Source organism: Podarcis melisellensis, assembly GCF_964234715.1.
Source record: "Podarcis melisellensis genome assembly, chromosome: 6".
NCBI classification, from domain to species: domain Eukaryota; kingdom Metazoa; phylum Chordata; class Lepidosauria; order Squamata; family Lacertidae; genus Podarcis; species Podarcis melisellensis.
In genome coordinates, this window is record NC_138538.1 from 88,860,263 (window position 1) to 88,886,224 (window position 25,962).

A 25,962-nucleotide genomic window follows, 5' to 3' on the forward strand; every position below is an offset into this window, starting at 1 on the left:
TAGCACCTGTAATAATAATAATAATAATAATAATAATAATAATAATAATAATAATAATAATAATTTATTTATACCCCGCCCATCTGGCTGGATTTCCCCAGCCACTCTGAGGAGCCTGGTGTGCACAGTTTGGGACAGAATTCTGAGAATCCCTGAAGAATCCTTTCTTTTTCACAAGTGCTCTGAGGCTCTGAGAAAGCTAACCATCTGTAGTGTGTTGTTTTGTGTTCCACAGGTTCTGCTAATCATAGCTCATTTGGGGCAATCCAAAGGACGAATGAGGTGCATCTCTTCTGCAGTCAGGGTGTTGAAATGCCTTCAGAGCAATTGGAGCAGCAAGCTAAGACGCCATCTTGCCTGGGTGACATCACCACCCTCTGGCAAGATGGAGCTTTAATCTGGGCAGCGACATATAAAAAAAGTGACCCTATCATAGCTCACTTTGGAACTCCATTGGAACCCCATGGGCAGAGTTTCTGTTCATTTCAGTGGGGCTTGCATAGAAGAACTTTATGGTGGGTTGCGCCCCGCAGGTCAGACCTGCTTCCTGTTCAGCTGTGCTTAAGAATATACAAAATCTTTTGCCTCATTTGGCTAATGGTAGGACAGCTTATCAGTCATAATTGATCACTGCAGGTTAATGGAAAGTATACAAGCAGATATCTGACTTTTAGGGATAATCTAAGCTTTTGGAGATGTAAACAGTCCATCTTCAGAAGAGCCACAAATTGTTATCAAATGAAGAAATTATCTGCCTCTTATCTGATGTAACTGATGACTAGAAATTGCTGGAGCATATACAAGCAGATATTATCTAACCTTGTTAAGCAATGTGCTCTGATTATTTAACCTTTGGGTGATTTAGTGGTCTGCCATCGGGATAATAAAGAGCACAGGGATGCCCATCATAAAAATGTCCTGGACTAAATTGAGGAGCGGGAGGTGGCGGCAGAGGGGTCATTAATCCTGATATAGTAGGCTGGCCTGATTGTCAGGTGGTTTTATAAGACATCAAGACAGCCCCGCTGTAACCCATCCAAAACACTGCCTCCTACAGTTGGTAGAAGTCAGGAACAGAGAAGTCCTCTGAGGGGTTCCTTCTTCGCATACAACTTCTAAGAGAAACTTCTGTGAAGAGCTGTTGAAGAGAGAAAAAAGAGGTTCTCAAAAGCAGACACGTAAGTAGAGATAGATGGCATCTCTGTTTATTAATGCCCACACAGATTCACACAGCTGCCGCCTACACCAAGTCTATCTCAGTCATCATGTGTAAGGACTGCTGTATTGTCTGCATCAGAAAGAATGCCTCGTAGGATCAGACTCTACAAGGTCCCCCCTACCTGTTCATCAGGTGATTGTTTAAAATAAAGAGGCTAAGCAGCAGTTCAATATAGTTTCCCTTAGTTACATTATGAGATATGGAGGAAGTCAGGGTGGGCAAAGCCTCTGGCATAGTGCCTCTGGCATAGCTGTTTTGCGTGTTCAGACCCACAAACCTCCCCCCTAAATAAATTCACACTTGACTCAAATTTTGGTTTGGGTTTTTGGCAGAATTTAGGCCACAACTTTATTGATTACAGCAAGTGAATGGTTGCATAGGCTCTGGTTCGACTAGCTTCCTGCCATGCAGGTAGCGCTGACCCAGGGTTCCAGCATAGGTCAGCCAAGGGTGAACACCTGGATAAGCGGAAAGCCGGGAACAGGCTATCTCCACCACCCAAATGTCCCCCTGGACTCTGGCACAGGCACAACCCCCTCTCAGGGGTTGACCAAACCATTGAGTCCCTGGATTCCTTTAACGGAATACGCTTCTCCCATTCCTATCACCTGAACCAGAGCCTATCCGCAACATTACAAGTTGTGACAATTTGCTACGCGGCAGGCGAAACCCAAATGGCAGCAGCCAATCAGCCAAGTGGGGAAAATTCCTGCCATGCCCCTGTCCCAACGACAGATGACACACGACGGCATAGCAAGGTCAAGCACAAAGCCCTAATAGTAGGGAGAGGTGGGCTCTGGGTCACGTGCATGGGCATAAATAGGTCCCTCGAACCATTTGGACTGCATCCCATTGGCCAGATTGCACCCAGGTATGAGGGACCTACCAATCGGGTGTTGTGGCTGACCAATTGTACCCACCCACAACACAGGGTGTTGGTTTTCCAGGTCTCACCGCAATACGTGCCCTCTTTAAGGGAGGACACGATTTGTCAATATATAACATAAATTACTGTGCTCTGGTACATTGCACCACCGAGCATATTGGAAATGTGGTAGTTATATAGACTCAAGCATTAGAATATTTCAGGCATTTGATTTCTACAGGCTTAATAAAACAAAAACCACAAACACCATACCACTGGACCACCTCCCAGAGAATGTATTACACAATTTTCAATAGGCTGACTTTCTGTAACACAGTTTAAAAACCTACCATACCATTTAAGAATAATCATACATACACACTTCAAAAACTCCCTCAGTATCTTTAATGGAAGAGATAGATTATATAAAATGTGGACTTATGCTTTTTGATGAATCAGATGAGGCAGAAATTTTGAAAAAGCTGATAGATCAGTGCTGGGGGCGGGAGGCCATTCCTATAACAGTACAGTGGTACCTCGCAAGACGAAATTAATTCATTCTGCGAGTTCTTTTGTCTTGCGAATTTTTTGTCTTGCGAATTTTTCATCTTGCGAAATTTTGTCTTGTGAATTTTTCATCTTGCGAAGCACGGATTCATTTTAAAAGTTTAACTTACCAAATGGCTGCAAAAGAAGTTATGAGTTGCTATGAGTTGCTCCTCGAAGTCAAGTCGCAACTGCACCTCTTCAAGCAATGCACCCTGGGTATTAACGGTTTTAAGAAAAAGGAAACAAACTTGCAAGATGTTTTCGTCTTGCGAAGCAAGCGCACAGGGAAATTCGTTTTGCAAAGCAACTCAAAAAACGAAAAACTCTTTCATCTTGCGAGTTTTTCATCTTACGAGGCATTCGCCTTGCGAGGTACCACTGTACCAGAATCTATTGCGTATGGGGGACATTCCTCAGGCAGGAGACACATTTGACCTGTTATCATTTGTGTCTAACAAAAGGATTTTGGCTTGAGTGAAACTTGCTCCCATGTAAAATTTGTGGAAGAAACGGATGATCTTGCCTATTTTTGCAGCAGTTGAATGTCTTGTAATGTCAATAATGTGTCTGATAGCCAGCCCACAAGGGATCCAGGCCTAGGTGGACAATTATGGACAATCATTATCACTAGGACATTTCTAACATGAAGCCCTTTTTATGCTTGCATGAATTTGCAAACTGCTCCACTAATAGAGATAAGACTCTACCAGCTTAGCAAAATACAGTAAATGTGATCTTTAGGGTCTGGAAAGTACATATGTACTGAAACCTCGGGTTGCCATATTTCAAAAAGTGCAGAACAACAAACCCCTGTGTTGCAAACTTAACACAACAAACAACGCAAGCAACACGATGACCAGTATACTAGATAGCACTGCAATTCTTATTGCATAATATACATAATTTAGTACAACAAAAACAAAATGTGTACACTTGTAAATTCTCTAATATATTTGAAATCAAATGAACACACGTCTGTCAATCTTTGAAAGTCCGTAAAAGTATAATAAGTCTATAGTTGAAAAAGTAATAGATGCTATCCTGTGGGCTAAGCGGTAAAACTTTTTAGGGGTTCATGGTGCCAAAGTAGTAAGAGAATAACAACGTAGGACAGTGATCCCGGATAATCTGACTGTTTTGCTGGAATTTTCTTTTCTTTTTTAAAAAATATATTTATTGAAATTTTCCACTTTAATACATTAACAAATCAAAAAATAAAAATAAAAAAATAAAAACACATACAATTTACAATCCTTATTTTTCTATAACATATTTCCCTGACTTCCCCACACCTCCCCTTCTTATATTCCAATTCAAATTTGTTAATTCAACAAGTTCTTATCCCCAATTTTTAACCTTTTTATATTTAGTTCATTTTAAAAAACCAATTTTACCTTGTAAGCATCAATATTTGTACATCAATTCTCAATTCTCAATCTTAAAAAACTTTTTTCTAAAGTCGACCCAAATTCCCTTCCACGAATTCCCCAATTTTCATACTAATAACATGACAAAAATAAAAAAGAAAGAACATATTATAATTATACACCCTTTGGATTCCCAAACCCCACCCCTCCCCTCTTCAGCACAACCCATAGATTAGAAAAATGCACAAGGAGCAGTGGTCAGAAGGATTTTCTTAGGAAATTACAGTAAATGTGATCTTTAGGGTCTGGAAAGTACAGACGTACCGAAACCTCGGGTTGCCATATTTCAAAGAGTGAACATTGTCCAGAGTTGTTGAGGTCTTTTCGCCGACCTGGGTTACCATATAGAGATCAGCCATGAGCTCAGGTATTTTCATGATATGTATAAGTATCTGTTTCCCCTGATGTTTGGCATGCAGGCTTTGTGATCTTATTCACCCCGTGTCTTGATTGAAGCACCTCTCAGTGAACTGAATACCCTTTCTGCCCAGTGTCTCCTCAATTGGCTTTAACAGGGGAGGCGGTGCTGGAGACCCTTTTGGGGGGTCAATCATTTGTACAATTAACTGGAGAAAACCAATGGGCTGCTCCCTCCTTGTATCAAGCCCTGTATAGGAAAGCTGTTTACTGTGTGATGGTTCATTATGTTTTTATATTTGCTGGAAGCCACCCAGAATGGCTGAGGCGGGGTACAAATAATAAAATTATCAAATGCCAACAGTGTCCTTCAGCTCTCTATATTGGACAAACAGGCCAAACCTTACGCCAAAGAATAAACGGACATAAATCTGACATCAGGAATCACAAGACAGAGAAACCAGTAGGAGAACACTTCAATCTCCCAGGACATTCTATACAAGATCTCAAAGTAGCTGTTTTACTACAAAGGAATTTCAGAAATAGACTGGAAAGAGAAGCTGCTGAATTGCAACTTATTACCAAACTTAAAACCATGGAGAGACCTGGTCTGAACAAAGACATTGGATTCTTATCTCATTATACATGACAAAGCCATTTTTCACCTTCTCACCCCTTGCTTTTTCCTGTAAGACCTATTGCAGTCGTTAAGAGTCGTCAACAGGCTCATCACAGCTATCTGCCAATCACCCATTCCCACCACCCTTCTGAGTAATACCCCTCCCCACCTTCTCACTATATAGAAGGGTCTGGTGACTTCTGTTTCAGTGTATCTGAAGAAGTGTGCATGCACACGAAAGCTCATACCAAGAACTAACTTAGTTGGTCTTTAAGGTGCTACTGGAAGGATTTTTTTTTGTTTTGAATAAAATTATTATTAGTATTAATATTATTATTATTTGTTGTCATTGTGGCAGGCTGGCATGGCGAAAAGGGTTGCTGTCATCGGAGCTGGGGCTAGTGGCCTAACCGCTATTAAATGCTGCTTGGATGAAGGTCTCCAGCCAACATGTTTTGAAAGAAGTGATGACATTGGTGGCCTGTGGAGGTTCCAGGTATGTCGAAGTCTGGCTTTGTTGCTTCTTTACAAGCCGGGCTGTCTTTAGCATAGGTGGCACCGGGGTGCAAAGATCCGCCCAGCGCCCCCAAATGTTCATTTTAGCTCCGCTGCCTCCTCCCGAGTACTAATAAATGCTACTTTCACAGAGGGAAGACTGTGGGTGTGGGGTGAAGGAAGAAGAAGAAGAGAAGGAGAGTTTGGATTTGATATCCCGCTTTATCACTACCCGAAGGAGTCTCAAAGCGGCTAACATTCTCCTTTTCCCTTCCTCCCCCACAACAAACACTCTGTGAGGTGAGTGGGGCTGAGAAACTTCAGAGGAGTGTGACCCAGCAGCTGCATGTGGAGGAGCAGGGAATCGAACCCGGTTCACCAGATTACGAGTCCACCGCTCTTAACCACTACACCACACTGGCTCTCGAGGGAGGGAGATGCTGCCTCATGGAGTGAAGACTGGGGGTGTGGGGTGAGGGAGGGAAGGAGGCTTGGGAGCCAAGCTGCATGCCTGCCAGCCATGTAGTTTGCAGGGCACAGCTGGTGTGCGTGCAGGGAAAGGGTAGGCCGCCAGCAAAGCTGCGCAGCTCCCCCACTCACTGGGGTGCCCCTGAGAGGCTGGTGCCCTGGCGCAACGAACCACTAAGCCCTATGGGAAAGATGGCTCTGTTTACAAGGGAATAGCAAAATGTCCATGTGTAAACAGCAATAGTGCCCCTTGCGTCAGGATCAGCATCCAGCAAAGAGAATAGCGTTTTGTTTCTGCTTTGTCCACCTGTATCTGCTTAAAGAATATGTGGGGGAAGAAAAAGAGGCTGGGATGGGAGAGGGATTGCTAATCATTGGAAGATCCTATAAAAACCTTTGTATACCCAAGCACCACATCCTCCATCAGCAGCAGCAGTAAGCCATGGGTGGTTGAAAGGAATTTTCATTTAGCCGGGGACAAATCACAGGTGAGATATCTGACTGGCTATTCTTGGGAAGAGATTGTGATTGCAAGTGATGTTTCAGATTTAGAGCAGGCCAAAATCAAAATGGCTGAAAGATTCAAACAGTCGATGCTAAAAAATGCTTTGCATTTTGAAACGGAAGTTTCTCAAAGTGTGAATCACAGGATAATAGTTTGCAGATCCTGAATATTTGTTTTGATGAAGCCAGTAAGGTATAGAACAACGATATACACATTGCTAAGCTCCTAGTTTAAGAAAAGCTGCACGTTTTCCCAGGTCCTTGAAAATGAGCTACTTTCATTCTTTAAGTTTCACTACGGGTCTCTGGTCAAAAATGGTTTTTGAAGCACTATGGAAACCTGGCAAAATGTGCTAGATCAGAAACCATAGCCTGGAGCCATGGTAATAATAATAATAATAATAATAATAATAATAATAATAATAATAATAATAATTTTATTTATATCCCTCTTTCCCCAGCCGAAGCCGGGCTCAGAGTGGCTAACAAAAGTAAAAATAACACAGTTTACATAAAATCATAATCAATTAATTGAAATTCATTCGAAAATCAATTCATTCGAAAATCAATTCAGAATGGCAACCATCGGGCTAGAGTTCTATGAGGATTACAGAAGGAGGGGGTCAGACTGTGCCTTCAGGTACTAAGTACCTGAGAAAAAACGATATCTATGTTCAGCTTTAGAAGCCCTGTTCTTAATTCTGCAATTTCCTTCAGGAGCACGATATTGGGGGCCAAGCCAGCATTTATAAATCTCTAACCATCAATACCTCAAAGGAGATGATGAGCTACAGTGACTTCCCCATCCCTCCTGAGTACCCAAACTACATGCACCACAGCAAAGTCATGGAGTACTTCAGGATGTATGCAGAACACTTTGACTTGCTCAGACACATACGGTTCAAGGTAAGAAGCCTGGCCCCTCATTCTATGCCAGGGGTCAGTCGTGGGCCAGTCCACTGTCCCTCAGACCATGTGGTGGGCCGGACTATATTTTGAAAAAAATATATGAATGAATTCCTATGCCCCACAAATCACCCAGAGATGCATTTTAAAGAAAAGGACACATTCTACTCATGTAAAAACACGTTGATTCCAGGACAATTCATGTGCTGGATTGAGATGGCAATTGGGCTGCATCCAGCCCCTGGGCATTAGATTGCCTACCCCCGTTCTCTCTCTCTCTCTCTCTCTCTCTCTCTCTCTCTCTCTCTCTCTCTCTCTCTCTCTCTCTCTTAAAATAACTTTTACTGAATGATTTTATGTTACAAAAAACATTATGTGATGGGATGATGAGCTGCTTGTGCGTAAAAGCTTAGTCCCTCAGAGTTTGGCCAGGTTAGCAAACCTCTGTCTATAACGGAGCCCCTTAAGCATGGCTCCGTCAATCGCTGGCAGAATCCGACAGTGGGCGTTTACGGAATCTCTTCCAACATAAAAGCTCCTTAATGGAAACGCGTCTTCTGGACTCTCGGCGCGACAGTTTCCGGCGAGGAGTGGGTGTCCCTATAGGAGGTCCTGAAACCTCCCCACTGTTTTCGCTGGAAGTGTCTCTGAGCCACCCCTCCGACTCACTTTCCCTCGGAGCTCCTTCTCTCCCCCTGCTGGTTCCCTCTTCTGCTGCTAAGTCTCTCCTAACCTCCGTGAGCCCTTCCACCTCCTGTCCTTCCGATGCCAGTTCCCTGACACATTACAACCATACTACCATTAAATATAATTAAGAAATAAAATTACATACATCAATATTTAGTTTGATATTTGTTATTTACCGTCTTATTTCCTCCCAAACATTCCATACAAAAACACACATATGTACACACACACACACACACACGATAATAATGAAAGTAAATATTCCCCCCTTTTATCTTATAAAATCTTTTCTTCACCTTTGACTTCCTGTCAAGTCCCTTTGCATATATTTTATCTTACAATCAAATGTACACAAAACAATAAACCTTTCTATATAAATTTTCCAATACATTCTGAAAACATAATAAATCCTTCATTGTTGTCCACCTCCTTTTAGTTCCTTTATCACTCGAATGCTAGCACGGAGTCAAAACTATTATTGTATTTTTGCTTTGAGTTTCCTGTGAGTTTGCTAGTCAACTGAGCCATCTCCACCAATTCCTGTAATATGATCTGCCAATCTGTTATTTTTGGAGCCTTGTGATCTTTGCCTACCCATTCTCTGGCTACCAAGGCAGCACCAAGCATGATCTCAGTAGAGATGGTGGAAAACAGCTGGGAATGGAAAACAGAAGTAGATTCTCCTGCCGTGCCTCCCACTTCCTTTCCTTTAAATGGTTTTAAACTCAAATGATGCTTTTAATAAGTTTTTTTTATTTAATTGTGGGTGAGTGTGTATCCTTTGTGTGTTTTTAAACTGTTTTCATGTTACGAGTTGCCTTGGGGTAAAGGCAAGATATAAACAGGCACACAAATAAAAAGCCACAAAGGCAACTTTCAACATGTTTCAAGGGAAATTAGTAAAAAAACCCAAACCACACAAATTTTATACTCTAAAGAAGCACAAAGTTACAGGCTCTAAAAAGACAGCCTCTGATATAATAAGCTAAAAGCACATTTGGAGTGGTTGGGTTGGGGGGCATTTTGACACCCCACCCCAACCTCCCAGATTTGTTTGAGGTATGAACTTGATATTTCATGCAGTGATATTTTATTATATATATTTTATGATTTCATTATGTATAATATGGGACGCGGGTGGTGCTGTGGGTTAAACCACAGAGCCTAGGACTTGCTGATCAGAAGGTCAGCGGTTCGAATCCCCGCGACGGGGTGAGCTCCCGTTGCTCAGTCCCAGTTCCTGCCAACCTAGCAGTTCAAAAGCACACAATTGAGAACATATGACAAATTAACAGGCTGGCTGCAATTCCATAAAATAAATGCAGTATGGAAGGAAGACAAAAAAGTAGGGATAAATGAGAAAAAAATCTAAATTTCAGATAGAAATAATTGAAGGTAAATCCAAGTTATTATCTAAAATGTTTAACATATTACTAGAATGGGACACTAAAGATGAAGAAATAAAGGAGGTCATGACAAAATGGGCAATGGACTTGGGATACAATATAGAATATGATAAGTGGTTGAAATTATGGACTAGTGGAATGAAATTCACGGCATGTGTCACACTCAGAGAAAATTTGGAAAAAATGATGTATAGGTGGTACATTACACCGGCAAAACTAGGGAAAATATACAAAACAGGAAATAAGGCTTGCTGGAGATGTAAAATCAAAGAAGGCAACTTCTACCATATGTGGTGGACCTGCGAAGAAATGAAGAGGTTCTGGGAACTTATTTATAATGAGTTAAAAAAAATATTTAGATACACTTTCCCTAAAAGACCAGAAGCCTTTTTACTAGGAATAATTGGGGATGAAATTAAAAAAGAAGATAAGACACTATTCCAGTATGCCACAGTCACGGCTAGAATATTAATTGCACAAAATTGGAAAAGTTCAAACACCCCAACGATCAGAGATTGGCAAACAAAATTATTCGAATATGCTGAATTAGCAAAAATGACACAAAAAATTAGAAACCAAAAAAATACAAAGTTTATTGGTGACTGGAATAAATTTATGGAATACATTGAAGGAAATTATAGAAACTATAGCAGGTCTGATATAAATCTTCCGATGCGCAAACCATTAACAAGTAATAGCTGCAGAAAAAAGAAAGAATTTTTATTAAGAAGCCCGAAATCGGGAGGGAAGGAGGTCAATAGGTGCGTAGAGGAAACATTTAAATATCTAAAGATATAAAAATTCAAGGAAGAAGACAAAGAACTGTAACGAAAACTGATGTTATTTTTGTGCTATGTATGGATATTTCTTTTGAAATTGTTGATTTGTTTTTTTTTTTTCTTCTGGTTATTTAAGTGAAACTCAATAAAAAGAAATAAAAATAAAACAAAAGCACACAGTGCAAGTAGATAAATAGGTACCGCTCCAGCGGGAAGGTAAACGGCGTTTCTGTGCGCTGCTTTGGTTCGCCAGAAGCAGCTTAGTCATGCTGGTCACATGACCCGGAAGCTGTATGCTGGCTCCCTCGGCCAATAAAGCGAGATGAGCGCCGCAACCCCAGAGTCGGCCATGACTGGACCTAATGGTCAGCGGTCCCTTTCCCTTTCCCTTTATGTATGATATATTATTGGCCCATCCAGTTCAGCCTTCTCATCAGCTCTGACTGCTAAGCAGCGCTCCCTCACAGTTTCCCGCCCTTCCTGGGAGTGCCAAGTATTGCACCGGAGCCTTCTGAATGTGGACAGCAACTACAGTCGTGTTTTGTCAGCTTCCTCTAGTACGGGTCGTACCACATGAGATTGTAGATGAGGCCTCACATAATTTTATGTGGACGTTCGATCTTGTCTCAAGTGGTACAGTTTTTATAAGGCTCCCGCACCTTGGAAACTTGCACAATGGCTGTTCTTGTTTTCTGTGCGGAAGAGCACGATTTAGCCATGTAAGCTCCCACCTAGAACCTGATCTGGTCTTTTCCAAGAACAGGTTTATAACACCTCATTGAGGGGTGGCAGTGGCGGGGGGTGGCCTTTATGTCTAATAATAATAATAATAATAATTTATTTATACCCCACCCTCCCCAGCCAAGGCCGAGCTCAATGACAGTGACATATATATGTATAAGCTAAACAAGCTATAGCATACAACCCCACTCTCTTGGGGCCCCCAAAAAACTTAAAGGAAAAAAACAACCTGGATGTACATTTCCAAAATATTAGATAAAAAACAAATAAAATAAAACCGACATACAGCAACAGTGTTTTGTGTTGTGTAGGCTCCTATGATGTAAGTAATGGGCCCCGCCTGCTAGCCTGCTCCCTAAAATTTCACTGGTTTTCTCATTTCTATATATAGGGTGCCTACATTCTGCATGTGCAAATGGCTTTAGATACCTACAGTGGTGCCTCGCAAGACGAAATTAATTCGTTCCGTGAGGCTCTTCGTATAGCGGTTTTTTCGTCTTGCGAAGCAAGCCCATTGACAGCTTAGCGGATTAGCGCTACAGCTGTCAAGCGGCTTCCAGCGATCAGCTGTTAAGCGGCTTATCAGCGGAACAGCTGATAAGTGGCTTAGCGGCTTAAGAAAAGGGCGAAAAAAGCGGAAAAAACCCCGCGGGGGGGGATGCAAGATTTTTTTCGTCTTGCGAAGCAACCCCATAGGGGAATTCGTTTTGCGAAGCGCCTCCAAAACGGAAAACCCTTTCGTCTAGCGGGTTTTTCGTCTTGCGAGGCGTTCGTCTTGCGGGGCACCACTGTATTAGGTCTATAAATTACCATATAGCATATATTCAACACAAAAAAGGGACAATTTGTTGTTGACAAAGGACAGCTGGACATATAAAGGGCCCCATTACCTTCAGTAGCCTAGGGCCTCATCAAACCTAAATCTGGCCCTGCGTCTAGATATTCATTGTATGTGCAGTTCCCAAAATGATTCAAAGGAACCTCATCTCCGTGACCCCCCAATCTGATAAATGTTCCACTTTGCAACCCCACTCACTGGCCTCTGTGAGCATATTTTAATTCATGTGCTTCATTGCTGTGAAATGTGCATATAAAGCCAAGCATAATAACCATTTCCGTTGTCTTTCAAGGCCTGTGTCTGCAGTATAAAGAAACGACCAGATTTCCCCATTACTGGCCAATGGGAGGTTGTAAGTGAAATATATGGGAAGCAGGAATCTGCCATCTTTGATGCTGTCCTGGTCTGCACTGGACACCACATAGATCCTTATTTTCCACTGGATTTGTTTCCTGGTAGGTGGGATTTTCTGATGTGGTCAACTGCTTGAGAATTCTGGGGAACCCTTACGAAAGCAGAATCCCCGTGGCAGGAGTATGGTTCACCCCGCTATTCTTTTTAGGGTATTTGGGTGTCTTAGAATATTTATAACATAGTAACATCGACAACCTCAAATATTTAAGGCACTAGATCAAAACCATAAGGGGAGGGAAACATAAGGCTGAGTCCAAACCAAAGGCCAGGCAGAACAGCTCTGTCTTGCAGGCCCTACGAAAAGATGTCAAGTCCCGCAGGGCCCTAGTTTCTTGTGACAGAGCGTTCTACCAAGTTGGGGACAGTACTGAAAAGGCCCTGGCCCTAGTTGAGACCAATCTAACCACCTTGTGACTTAGGACCTTCAAGGTGTTGTCATTTGTGGACTTTAATGTGCTCCGCGGGGCATACCAGGAGAGGTGAGGAGAGGTGGTCCAGTAGGTACGTGGGTCCTAGGCTGCATATTTTTTATTATTATTATCTCTGCTTGGAGGAGGAACATTTCCTCCCTGGGGCAATGTCAGCCTTGACAATCCTTGCTAGGGGCACAGATAACTTTGTGAAACCTGTATGGATGTTTAAATTTGAGGCTTCCCCTTGACAAGTCGAAGCAACAAGGATACACCTTGCTCAACATCATGCAAAATAGTTTATTTCTCCTTTTCACAGGTGTTGAGAAGTTTAAGGGGAAAATTATGCACAGCCGAGAATATAAGCATCCTGAAAAATTCCGGGACCAGCGAATTCTCGTGATAGGCTTGGGAAATTCTGGAGCAGACATCTCCGTGGACCTCAGCCATGTCACTAAGCAGGTTCTGCTCACTTAAGAAAAAAAAACAAATAAATCATTTGCCTTATATTCTCCTAAACACCTTTCTGGGGCACCTTTCTCAAGCTTTGGGCCCTGTAGTGCCACTGAAACCAAGAGAAGTGAGCTCCTGCTAGCGACACTTAACTGCTTAATTCTGCAAGTGTTTATTTGTGAGAAAGTCTCACTTAACTCAATGTGACTTGATGCCTCAGAATCTTTTTCCTAAATATGCAATTTAAAAACAAAACCCAAAGCAATTCATGGGTGAAGGTTGAGCAGTGTAATGGTTCTAGGGGTTGTTCGTGCGTAAATCGGCGCCACACCTGGCTGGGTGACCTGGGTGGACTCTTTCTGTCTGGACAGCCTCTCACCCGTGGCTGTCTCAATCGCTGGCAGAATCCGTCAGTGGGTGTTTCTTGAACTTCTTCCAGCAAAGAAGCTCTTTGACGCCTAGTCTCCGCCTACTCTCCCTGTGCGGAAGCCTTCTGCGCAGGGAGGGTGTGGGCAGCGGAGGACCCGTGCTCTCCCCGCTGGTCTCCGGCGAGGAGTCATGGAGCCACCTCTCCGATTCCCCCATCTGTCCCCCTTCTCAACTGGTGCTACGCTGATTTTCTTCCCCAGAAGATGGGCTGCTTCTCTCCCTCCCGGGACGCTCTCCGGAATCCCTCTGGAGCCCTCCCTCTCCCTCTGGCTCCGATGGCAGTTCCCTGACAAGCAGTGGCCCCACAGAGGGTGGGATTGCTAATAGCTTGAGGCCCCTACCAACCCTCAGCTGCTTTTTCACCCACAGGGGAAAATATACTGGAGTTCCCCCTGTAGGATAATATTCCAAAATGGTATTCCCCACCTGCAGTGTATCAAAGGATAGTGTATCAAACCGCTACAAGGACACTGCCAGCACATTCTAATATATGTGTTGGTTATGCCTGAACATGTGATTCCATTACACTTGGCTCTCAGTAGGTCTCTGTGGTGGGTTTTTCTTACTTAACCTGCCCCTGTCTCCTCCGCATAGATCTTTCTGAGCACCAGAACTGGCACCTGGGTGGTGAATCGTGTCTCCGATGATGGGTACCCCTTAGACGTGGTTCATTTTACACGCTTCAAAAACCTCCTTCGCAATATGCTTCCTTGCGCTCTGGTGAACCTGTGGGGAGAGAAGAAGCTGAACGCGAGGTTTAATCATGAGAACTATGGTATAAAACCCCAGCACAGGTAAGGCAGGAGTCTTTTTTAATCTCGGAGAATTGTGAAGCGTGGGGAATTCTGCCTTTCTTTGCTGTTTTTAGCATTTCTTCTTTTTCTTGTAAATATTCAAGGAACCATTTGCATTCTTTTATTAAAAGTTTGTTATCTTGATTTCTTATTTTTCCAGTAAGCTTCACCATTTCTGCATATTCCATAAGTTTTTATATCCATTCTGCTTTCGCTGGGACATCTTCATCTTTCCATTTTTGGGCAAGGAACATTCTTGCCGCTGTAGTCGCATACATGAATAAATTTCAATACAGTTTGGGTAGTTCTGTCCCTATACGTAATTCCCAAAAGGAAAGCTTCTGGGTTTGTTTGTTTTTTTACCAACATTATTTTAAACATCTTTTTCAATTCATTATATATCATTTCCCAGTTAAGCTTTAACCTTACAACAAGACTACCACATATGGTAAAAAAGAATCTTCTTTCTCTTTACACTTCCAACACTTATTTGATATTGATTTATACATTTTTGCCATTTATTCGGTGTTAAGTACCACCAATATAACATTTTCATATAACTTTCTCTTAGACCATAACATGCTGTAAATATTATATCCATATTCCACAATCATTCCCATGCTTCCATATCTATATTATAACCAATATCTTTTGCCCAATGTATCATTGAGGATTTTACTTGCTCATCCTTTGTCTCCCATTCCGATAATATTTTATACACTTTAGACAGGACTTTTACATTACTTTCCAACAGATCTCTCTTCAGTTGGGATATTTGTTCCCCAAACCCTTGTATCCTATCTTTCTTAAATACTTCATTCAAATGATTATACTGTATCCATGTTGTTAATTTTCCTGATAAGTCCTTAAATTATTTTAATGGATACTCTCCTTCCTCTTGGTTTAATAAATTTCTTTAAGTTGTCCACCCTTCTATCAGATTCTTTTTCTTTACCCCTATAGCTTCCAACGGACACGGGTGGTGCTGTGGGTTAAACCACAGAGCCTAGGGCTTGCCGATCAGAAGGTCGGTGGTTTGAATCCCCGCGACTGGGTGAGCTCCCGTTGCTCGGTCCCAGCTCCTGCCCACCTAGCAGTTCGAAAGCACGTCAAAGTGCAAGTAGATAAATAGGTACCACTCTGGCGGGAAGGTAAATGGCGTTTCCGTGCGCTGCTCTGGTTCGCCAGAAGCAGCTTAGTCATGCTGGCCACATGACCTGGAAGCTGTCTGCAGACAAACGCCGGCTCCCTCGGCCTATAGAGCGAGATGAGCGTGCAACCCCAGAGTCAGTCACGTCTGGACCTAATGGTCAGGGCTCCCTTTACCTTTATAGCTTCCAACGGTGAGAGCCAAATGGATGGGGCTGATTCAACCAGCTCCCCTCTCTTATTCCTCCTCTCCCACATCACTGCCTGACCTCTCGCCACTTCCATTCTCAGAGTCCCCTCATCCTTTGACACATCCTGCCTTTCCCGCCCCATCCTGGCCGGCACCACAGGGAACATGCAGCTAGTCTCTCTGGCCTCACCTGTAAGAATCTCATATCCATTCTTCTTTCTGTCCACGTGCGTGAAAATATATACTGTATTTTTCGCTCTATAAGACGCACCGGACCACAAGACGCACCTAGTTTTTGGAGGAGGAAAACAAGAAAAAAAATATTCTGAATCTCAGAAGCCAGAACAGCAAGAGGGATCGCTGCGCAGTGAAAGCAGCAATCCCTCCTGCTGTTCTGGCTTCTGGGATAGCTGCGCAGCCTGCATTCGCACCATAAGATGCACACACTTTCCCCCTTAGTTCTTACCAAGTCCTTATTCAGTATTCACAGAGAGAGAATGCAGAAATGTCATCACTCTTAGATAATGGTGTTGCTCCAAGTAAAGTCCCACCCCTTCCGTCTCTCCTATTCTACGTCATCCCTGTGTCAGCTGACCTGTGCTTTCCGCCTCTGAGCTTTCTGTTCTACTACTCTCAATTCACGCCCGGTCCTCGGAGGGGTGTGTGTTCAGGAATGCTTTCTAAAGACACTGAGTCTGTTAGCTGTATCTCCCCTGGTGCTTCTTCTTCCTGCTTCTCCTCTCCCAATATTTCCTAGCTTCTCCGCTCTGCAGCCTCTGAACTATGACCTTCTGCAAACCACTGTTCTAAATCTATACTGTCCTCCTCTTCTTGGGAAGATTCAGGAAGGGGTGGTGGTCCCCGTCGTTCCTCCTCACTCCAGTCTCTGACACATACACACAGAGAAGCAAAGGCTTCTCCCCTTGTGCTCCGTAAAGAGCCATGCACACTGGAGGTTGGCAAACAGCCAAGGAATAAATCTTAATAAATTTCTGCAAGCACAGAACAACCCACCCAGAGGTTGCAGCACTTCAAGGTCTCTTTCCTTCTTTGCCCCGTAGGTTCCTCAGTAGGTATCCCATTGCAGCTGACGACCTTCCGAACGCCATAATTTCTGGCAGGGTGCTCATGAAGCCCAACGTGAAGGAGTTCACTGAGAGAGGAGTGATATTTGAAGATGGCAGCAGAGAGGAAGACATTGACGTGGTGATCTTTGCCACAGGATACAACTACTCATTTGCCTTTGTTGAGGAGGGAGTCATCCAGACAAGGGACAATTGGATCCCGCTATATAAGTTTGTCTTCCCACCACAGCTGGAAAAGCCCACACTGGCAATCATTGGCCTCCTCCAACCTTTAGGAGCCATCATGCCAATAGCTGAACTCCAAGCTCGCTGGGCCACGAGAATCTTCAAGGGTAAGGAAGAGAGGAGTACACTGGGCATTCCCGAGCTACTGCTCTGCTAAGGTCTCCAGCTTGGGCTCTGTTCTGTATAATGAACTCCCTGATCCATGCTGGAACAACAAAGAATTATGGGTGGATTCTCATGAGTGTGAAAAGGTGGCTTCTAATCCAACCATGTGTGTGTCTGGGAGAGGACTGAGTTAAGAGAGAGGTTGCAGTAGGCAGTGGCGTAGCGTGGGTTGTCAGCACCTGGGGCAAGGCAAGTAATTTGCGCCCCCTAACCCGGGTGGGGACACAGGTGGCGCTGTGGGTTAAAGCCTCAGCGCCTAGGACTTGCCGATCGAAAGGTCAGCGGTTCGAATCCCTGCGGCGGGGTGCGCTCCCGCTGCTCGGTCCCAGCGCCTGCCAACCTAGCAGCTCGAATGCACCTCCGGATGCAAGTAGATAAATAGGGACCGCTTACCAGCGGGAAGGTAAACGGCGTTTCCGTGTGTGGCTCTGGCTCGCCAAAGCAGCGATGTCACGCTGGCCACGTGACCCGGAAGTGTCTCCGGACAGCGCTGGCCCCTGGCCTCTTGAGTGAGATGGGCGCACAACCCCAGAGTCTGTCAAGACTGGCCCGTACGGGCAGGGGTACCTTTACTTTACTTTAACCCGTGGATTTGTGCCCCCTAACCCTAATCCCCAGATGTTGCGCCTGGTGCGGCCAGACCCCCTTGCACCCCCCACTCTACGCCACTGGCAGTAGGCAAGGAGACCAGGGCTTGAACCAGAGTTTTACCCAACAGGACAGGAAGGAATGAGCAGCTTTTTGCATTCTTGGTCAGGAGAAAGAGAACTGCGAAACAATTGCGAAACAAATAATACTTACATATGTGTGTGTTATTTTTCAGGCCTGCTCAAGTTGCCTTCAGAGGATGAAATGATGGCTGACATTACCGAGAAGGTCAAGTATAATGAGAAACGGTAGGTTGTGCCATCTTTCCATACTTACAGTGAGGGATGTTGATTTCTCCTGGGACTTCAGCATGCTAATTTTCATGGTCTTGGAAGCTTGAGTCTCATTTCTAGCTTTGTAGAGTGTTCTTCAAATGTGCCGTTTGCCAGAGCTTCCCATTAGCTCATGTCGTTTTTCACCTCTACATTGCTGGTGGGAACATGCACATTGATAAAATGCGGCAGAAAAGCAATATTTGTGCCAGTGTACAAACTTTTCCCCCTGCAGGATTCCCCCAGTGTTTGAATAGGGTGGCAAGTGTGTGACCTTTGACCACCAATGTGGGAAGACTAGTAACGCTTGAGCAATAGGATGTGGGGCAGAGGAACAGTTTGGGGCTAGTTTCCCCTTTCAACTAGGAGTCAGGGAAGCAGAAAGAGCAGTGAGTTGACTGAGGCTGAAGCATCCTTCCAGTCCACAGTTGCTCTTTGGTGACCTGATGCAGAATTACCGTATTTTTTGCTCTATAAGACTCACTTTTCCCCTCCTAAAAAGGTGCAATGTGTGTGTGTCTTATGGAGAGAATGCAGGCTGCGCAGCTATCCCAGAAGCCAGAACAGCAAGAGGGATTGCTGCTTTCACTGCCCAGCGATCCCTCTTGCTGTTCTGGCTTCTGAGATTCAGAATATTTTTTTCCTTGTTTTCCTCCTCCAAAAACTAGGTGGTGCGTCTTATAGGGTCTGGTGCGTCTTATAGGGTGGTCTGGTGCATCTTATAGGGTGAAAAATACGGTACCAACTTTGTTGCCTGCTAAGATGTGCAGCCTCTGCCCAGCCTGGATATTTGTAAACAAAGCAAATATCCACAAGAGAAGATAAGTCTCCAATGCTCTCCCATCCACAGGAAAGGGAACCCTGCAGTTCTGTCCTGAAGCCTCTCGCAGAAGTAGTGAGTGTGTTGCCACTGGAAATGATGAGTCTTGCTCCCTGGGATTAAAAGCAGCCAAATGCGCCAAACATGGCAAAGGGGAGAGGGGGTGGCTGTAGGAAGACCAAGCTGGAGCTGCATTTAAGGCAGGGGTCAGCAAACTTTTTCAGCAGGGGGCCAGACCACTGTCCCTCAGACCTTGTCAGGGGCCGGACTATATTTTTTGGGGGGAGATGAACGAATTCCTATGCCCCACAAATAACCCAGAGATGCATTTTGAATAAAAGGACACATTCTACTCATGTAAAAACATGCTGAATCCCAGACCATCCGCGGGCTGGATTTAGAAGGTGATTGGGCCGGATCTGGCCTCCGGGCCTTAGTTTGCCTACCCATGGTTTAAGGCAGTGTTCCCCAACCTTGGACCTCCAGCTGTTTTTGGACTACAATTCCCATCATCCTTGACCACTGGTCTTGCTAGCGAGGGATGATGGGAGTTGTAGTCCAAAAACAGCTGGAGGCCCAAGGTTGGGGAACACTGGGTTAAGGCAGCCAGATGTTGTTGAACTACAACTCCCATCATCCCTAGTTAGCAAGGCCAGAGCTCAGGGATGATGGGAGTTGTAATCCAACAACATCTGGGGACCCACAGGTTGAGAACCGCTGGTTTAACGTCTCCTTAAAGGTAAAGGGTAATGGGACCCCTGACAATTAGGTCCAGTCATGACCGACTCTGGGATTGCGGCGCTCATCTCGCTTTATTGGCCAAGGGAGCCAGCGTACAGCTTCCAAGTCATGTGGTCAGCATGACTAAGTCGCTTCTGGCGAACCAGAGCAATGCACGGAAATGCCGTTTACCTTCCTGCTGGAGCGGTACCTATTTATCTACTTGCACTTTGATGTGCTTTCGAACTGTTAGGTTGGCAGGAACTGGAACTGAGCAACGGGAGTTCACCCCGTCCTGGGGTTTCGAACCACCCACCTTGTGATCGGCAAGTCCAAGGCGCTGTGGTTTAACCCACAGCGCCACCCGCATCCCTAAGGTCTCCTTGGGGTCTAACTAATGCCTGCTAATTCCCCCCTCTCTCCTTAGATATGTGCCAAGCCAGCACACCATGCTGCAGGTGCAGTATGTTGATCACATGGACGAACTGGCATCCCTGTCGGGAGTGAAGCCCAACCTGCCGCGTCTCATCCTGACGGACCCAAAGCTGGCCTGGGAGGTGTTCTTTGGGCCCTGCTCTCCGGCGCAGTTCCGTCTGACGGGGCCTGGAAAGTGGGAGGGGGCCAGAAACGCCATCCTGACCCAGAAGGAGAGGATTGTCAAGGCCACCAAGACCCGAGGCCTGCAGAGTTGCATGGGCACCAGTCTGTCTTCGTCGCCTTGTTTCTTCATCAAAGTGCTTGGCTGTTTGGCCATCTTTGCCATCCTAGTAGCTTACCTGTAGATTGGAGCCAGAGGGGAACCCATTTCCTTGTACAGTGGTGCCCCGCAAGACGAATGCCTCGCAAGACAGAAAACCCGCTAGACGAAAGGGTTTTTCGTTTAGGAGGTGCTTCGCAAAACGAAATTCCTATGGGCTTGCTTCGCAAGACGAAAATGTCTTGCGAGTTCCTGCGGGTTTTTTCCCTCCCCCCCCTTTTCCCCAAGCCGCTAAGCCACTTATCAGGTGATCCGCTAAGCCGCTAAGCCGCTTAACAGCTGATCCGCTAAGCCGCTTATCAGCTGATCCGCTAAGCCGCTTATCAGCTGATCCCCTAAGCCGCTTAACAGCTGATTCACTAAGCCCGCTAAGCCGCTAATAGTGCTAATCCGCTAAGCCGCTAATGGGCTTGCTTCGCAAGACGAAAAAACCGCAAGACGAAGAGACTGGCGGAACGGATTCTTTTCGTCTTGCGAGGCACCATTGTACCTCCACACCCTTGTAGCTGGCACACATCTAGGATGCTGGAAAGAACAGGTGTGGCTTTAAAGAGAGCAGAATCTGTTACACGTTAACTCTAGCTTGTTCAGCAGCAAGCAGATCGTGCAATGAGTTCCCCAGAATTCCCTCCCCCCACGTCTTCTCCCTTACACTAGTCTGCTTGTTAACATTCACACAACCAAGGGGACTCTGTCCTCACAGGCATATTCAGGATAATACTTGCACTTCTTTTTTGCTTTTGTTCTTTTTTTTAATAATAATTTTTATTAGTTTTCAATTACAGTCCAATCATAGCCTCATTATAACAATACCCGTTTACTAATGCCAATTGTTCAAATACCAAATTATATAATTTAGATAAGGTGACCCACCCGCATGCTAGAATTGATGGTTTGATGATTTTCTTTATTCCAAAATCTTATTAATTTTAATTACATTCCCTTATACAACAACTGCAATATTAATAACTTCTATTCGTGCTGACACATTAAATGATTTATAAAACTACAAGTTTTATAATCCTTGTTCTTCCTGTGTGTGGCAGTTATTCTGTCCATGGTGTTTCTTCCTGTCCATGTAAAATGTTACGTTTGCCTTTTCCTGGTTGTTGCTGTTATCCATCATGCCTTGGGCGGAGCTGATATCCCATTGTGGTTCCAGAAATTTCTCCCTCTGTCCCGTGCTTCGTTATTTTGCAACTTTCACAACAGCTGCAAAAGTCACTCTGTCCTAATAAATAACATTTTTTCATCATTTTCCCTCTCAGCCTGGCTCTCTCAATGTGTTCAGCACCCTATTCTGAGGACTCTCACATTCAAAAGTTCCAAAGGAAATCAAACCCTGTTATGATAGAAGATAATAAAAAGCCCCCATCTTTTCCTGCACAGATCAGGCTTGTGAACTGCTGAGAAGTGAGGATAAACAGTTTTTGAAATTACAGAGCAATAGCCACGTTAATATTTTATTCATGCAGCTGTCAGTCTACAACAGCTTATAACACAATAAATCTGCCCGTCTTTTAAGATGCCACAAGGCCCTGGGAAACTCTAGCAGCTTAAGCTTCTGTGAGACGGAGAAATGTCAAAACTGGATGCTTGTTGAATTTCTAAGAAATAAAACATATAATATGCTGAGCTAATCACAGTGACTGTTTACTGAAGTGCATGAAATGAAATATTATCGGTAAGATATCAAGCAGGGATGGGCAAGCTTTTAGGGCATGGATAGGCAAACTAAGGGATGCGGGTGGCGCTGTGGGTTAAACCACAGAGCCTAGGACTTGCTGATCCGAAGGCCGGCGGTTCGAATCCCCGTGACGGGGTGAGCTCCCGTTGCTCGGTCCCTGCTCCTGCCAACCTAGCAGTTCGAAAGCATGTCAAAGTGCAAGTAGATAAATAGGTACCACTCCGGCGGGAAGGTAAACGCCATTTCCGTGCGCTGCTCTGGTTCGCCAGAAGTGGCTTAGTCATGCTGGCCACATGACCCGAAAGCTGTACGCCGGCTCCCTCAGCCAGTAAAGTGAGATGAGCGCCGCAACCCCAGAGTCGGTCATGACTGGACCTAATGGTCAGGGGTCCCTTTAGGCAAACTAAGGCCCGGGGGCTGGATCAGGCCCGATTGCCTTCTAAATCTGGCCCATGGATTCCCGATTGCCTTCTAAATCCGGCCCAGGAATCAGCGTGTTTTTACATGAGTAGAATGTGTCCTTTTATTTAAAATGCATATCTGGGTTATTTGTGGGGTCTGCCTGGTGTTTTTACATGAGTGGAATGTGTGCTTTTATTTAAAATGCATTTCTGGGTTATTTGTGGGGCACTAGAATTCTTTCATTCCCCCCCCCCAAAAAATATAGTGTGACCCCCCACAAGGACTGATGGACAGTGGACCGGCCCCCTGCTGAAAACGTTTGCTGACCCCTGTTTTAGGGACTAGTACACGGGACCAGGGGACACGGGCGGTGCTGTAGGTTAAACCACAGAGCCTAGGACTTGCTGATCAGAAGCTCGGTGGTTCGAATCCCCACAACGGGGTGAGTGCCCGTTGCTCGGTCCCTGCTCCTGCCCACCTAGCAGTTCGAAAGCACATCAAAGTGCAAGTAGATAAATAGGTACCGCTCCGGCGGGAAGGTAAATGGCGTTTCTGTGCGCTGCTCTGGTTCACCGGAAGCGGCTTAGTCATGATGGCCCTGTGACCTGGAAGCTGTACGCCGGCTCCCTCGGCCAGTAAAGCGAGATGAGCGCCTTACCTTTACCTTTACATGGGGCCAGATTCAGCTTGCTAGCCCTGCTTAGCAGATGCCCACACAAAGACACTGTGCTAGAGCAGTGCCACCTCTCCCCACTTTCTGCCCCCCCCCCGTGGCCCAAAATGACTTGGTGTGTGTGTGTGAGGAGAATCCCAGGATAGCATGCAGGGGAGCAGAGGGGAGATTGTTCCATTGGCCAAGCAGCAGTGCCTACACAGACAGACCTTTCTAAGAGCGGAATGCCGAATTCCTCCTTATATTTCCTTGAACCAAGGGGGGAGGGGGAGCACACACTTGTCAATCTCCTGGTGTCATGATCATCTGATGTCATAATGACAGCAGGTGGTTGCCATGTGTCAGAGCATAGCGCTTTGCGACGCACATCCCAAATGCCCAATGATAAGCTGGTTGCAGGACGCTCTGCAAGCCCCAAGCTTGAAAGTTAGAGAGGACGAAATGTGCAGAATGGGAGAGGCGCAAAAGTTGGTCTCTGCATCCTCCTTTGCAGGAAGGAACTGAGAATTCTCTAAGAGCTGCTTCTACACTCTTCAGAGAATTACAGTTCTCACGAGCGCCACAGGTCCAGGCCCAGAGAAGGGCTTGAGCATTAAACCCCTCCATTCTTCTGCCTTCCACAAGGTGTCGCCTGAGATCCACAACTGATTGGGCTCCAGCTCTTTCTGTTGAAAAATCCCCGCTTTCGTTGTTAATAGCCAGCCTGATAAAAGAGTTCTAGAGAACACAAACATTTGCACACTGTTTTGTAGCATTCAGTTGGCCACATAGACATACACCTTTAACTTATGTCCATTGAAAAATGCTTGCAATCGTTTTCCAGGAACTCTTAAGTCTGACACAGAGAGTTGGTGGTTTGTGGCCAGGCAGAGATCAGATGTAGGAACCAACACTTGGTGCCTCTGCCGCAATTTGCTCAGATGTGACAGTTATACGGTTTGACATTGTCAAATCTTGGTCAAGTGTTTTTAAAAAGAGAGAGAGATTTACGTCTGCCGAAATAACTTTGAAATTTATATTTGATTGCACGTTTACTGAATTGGCCCAGTACTGAATTGCTCCCAGGATTAAGAGAAAACTCATACATCCACAGCTCGAAAAGTCAAATTACATTGATGACAGTATTTTGAATAATGGTAATGTGAATGAGTCTGTAGATTAAGTCATATATTACAGAGCCAATTCATTTACAAATTAATTTGCACTCAAGCATAGGTGTTCCAGGCAAAAACAAACAAACAAACAAACAAACAAATTTTGAAGCATGCCCAGGAGGTTATTGACTTGCTGGCTAGGTGTTCTGCTTTAAGGACAAAGAAGATCAGAACATGCTGTACACAGCTTTGGAAAGCCACCATCTCTGCTTGCAGGTGGCGATGCTTCATTTTTCTGCATGTTTAGTGATTGGTGCTACATATACAATAGACACATCTGCATATAACTGTGACATTTACTGCCATTGCTCCCAATTTAGGGACCTTGAGCAGCAGCACCATTGTAAAGCTCCAATTCTGCTGTGGTTCTCAATGCTAAGCACAAAAAACAGGCTTCAGAAAACATTACAACATACCACTGGAAAAGAAATCATAAGTGGCATGTTGTCTTGCATGTATTTTGCATATGCCTTTGTAGATGCTTTGCAAAGAAAATCTCTCTCTCTTACACACACACACACAGAGAGAGAGAGAGAGAGAGAGAGAGAGAGAGAGAGAGAGAGAGAGAGAGAGAGGGAGGAGAGAGGGAGACAGAGACAGAGACAGAGACAGTGCCTTCCTCTCACAACTGAGTATCTTGCCACAGCCTATCCACAATACAATTAAGGCTAAAATGTGGTGATTCCTATCTTGGTGTTTGAGCAACTTAGTCCTTAGCAGTTCAGCTCCCTGCTTTTTGCACATGAAACTCCATGTTTGTTTGATTTTATGTTTCCCTTTCCAAAACCCCTTTGCAGAGCAGCAGAGGTCAGATCTGTCTGCTGTAAACTGCTGCTTTTGCAAGATTATTTTATTCATGGGATCTATTCACAACACAGCTGAGATATAATCACCAAGCACATAGTCACAACGGAGTAATTGCTAACTGCCCCAATGGCCACCTATAATTTCTACCACACCTAGCAATTAGCTCCCACAATTAATTGTATTAACTCGGTTAAACCCATAATTGAGTAATTTTAGTTTTGGGGAAGTATAAATAAGTTCATGTCTGCAAGCAATGCGAGACCATTTTTTTTATTGAATACCTACACCCCCCCCCAAAAAAGAAGGACATTTTATGGGTCAAATCACATGTTTCGTGGATTGGTTTTCACATATTATCTTTAACCTGCTCCAGCGTGTAATCAAAGACTTGTGGAATCGAATTGCCCCCATGTTGTTAAAGACGTAAACAAAATAACTGACCATTTGCTAGCTTATAATGGTGCCTTATATCCACCACCTGACGGAAGTTGGCAAGCATGGATTGCTGTGGATGAGCAATTTATAGCTGTGCTATTCATTTTTGCACCCCTGTTTTAGGGACTAGTACACGGGACCAGGGGACACGGGTGGTGCTGTAGGTTAAACCACAGAGCCTAGGACTTGCTGATCAGAAGCTCGGTGGTTCAAATCCCTGCGATGGGGTGAGCGCCCATTGCTCGGTCCCTGCTCCTGCCCACCTAGCAGTTCGAAAGCACATCAAGGTGCAAGTAGATAAATAGGTACTGCTCCGGCGGGAAGGCAAATGGCGTTTCCGTGCACTGCTCTGGTTCGCCAGAAGCGTCTTCATCATACTGGCCACATGACCCGGAAGCTGTACGCTGGCTCCC

The 25,962-nt window shown here is 44.8% G+C and overlaps 1 protein-coding gene across 1 annotated transcript; it reads left to right on the plus strand.

Moving 5' to 3' along the window:
* The first annotated feature begins 805 nt into the window (after positions 1-805).
* LOC309371836 (flavin-containing monooxygenase 5-like) lies at positions 806-20,701 on the plus strand. The gene is made up of 9 exons (XM_081914901.1): positions 806-1,178; positions 5,395-5,532; positions 7,221-7,409; positions 12,153-12,315; positions 13,004-13,146; positions 14,161-14,360; positions 16,761-17,116; positions 17,998-18,070; positions 20,062-20,701. The coding sequence occupies exons 2-9, from the start codon at positions 5,401-5,403 to the stop codon at positions 20,414-20,416; spliced, it is 1,611 nt and encodes a 536-aa protein (XP_081771027.1). The 5' UTR covers positions 806-1,178; positions 5,395-5,400; the 3' UTR covers positions 20,417-20,701.
* The last annotated feature ends 5,261 nt before the right edge of the window (positions 20,702-25,962 follow it).

Coding starts and splice junctions, on each gene's coding strand:
- LOC309371836 (XM_081914901.1), top strand. CDS start 5,401: ATGGCGAAAAGGGTTGCTGTCATCGGAGCTGGGGCTAGTGGCCTAACC. Junction 7,410..12,152: donor TCAGACACATACGGTTCAAG/GTAAGAAGCCTG, acceptor TTGTCTTTCAAG/GCCTGTGTCTGCAGTATAAA. Junction 17,117..17,997: donor GGCCACGAGAATCTTCAAGG/GTAAGGAAGAGA, acceptor GTTATTTTTCAG/GCCTGCTCAAGTTGCCTTCA.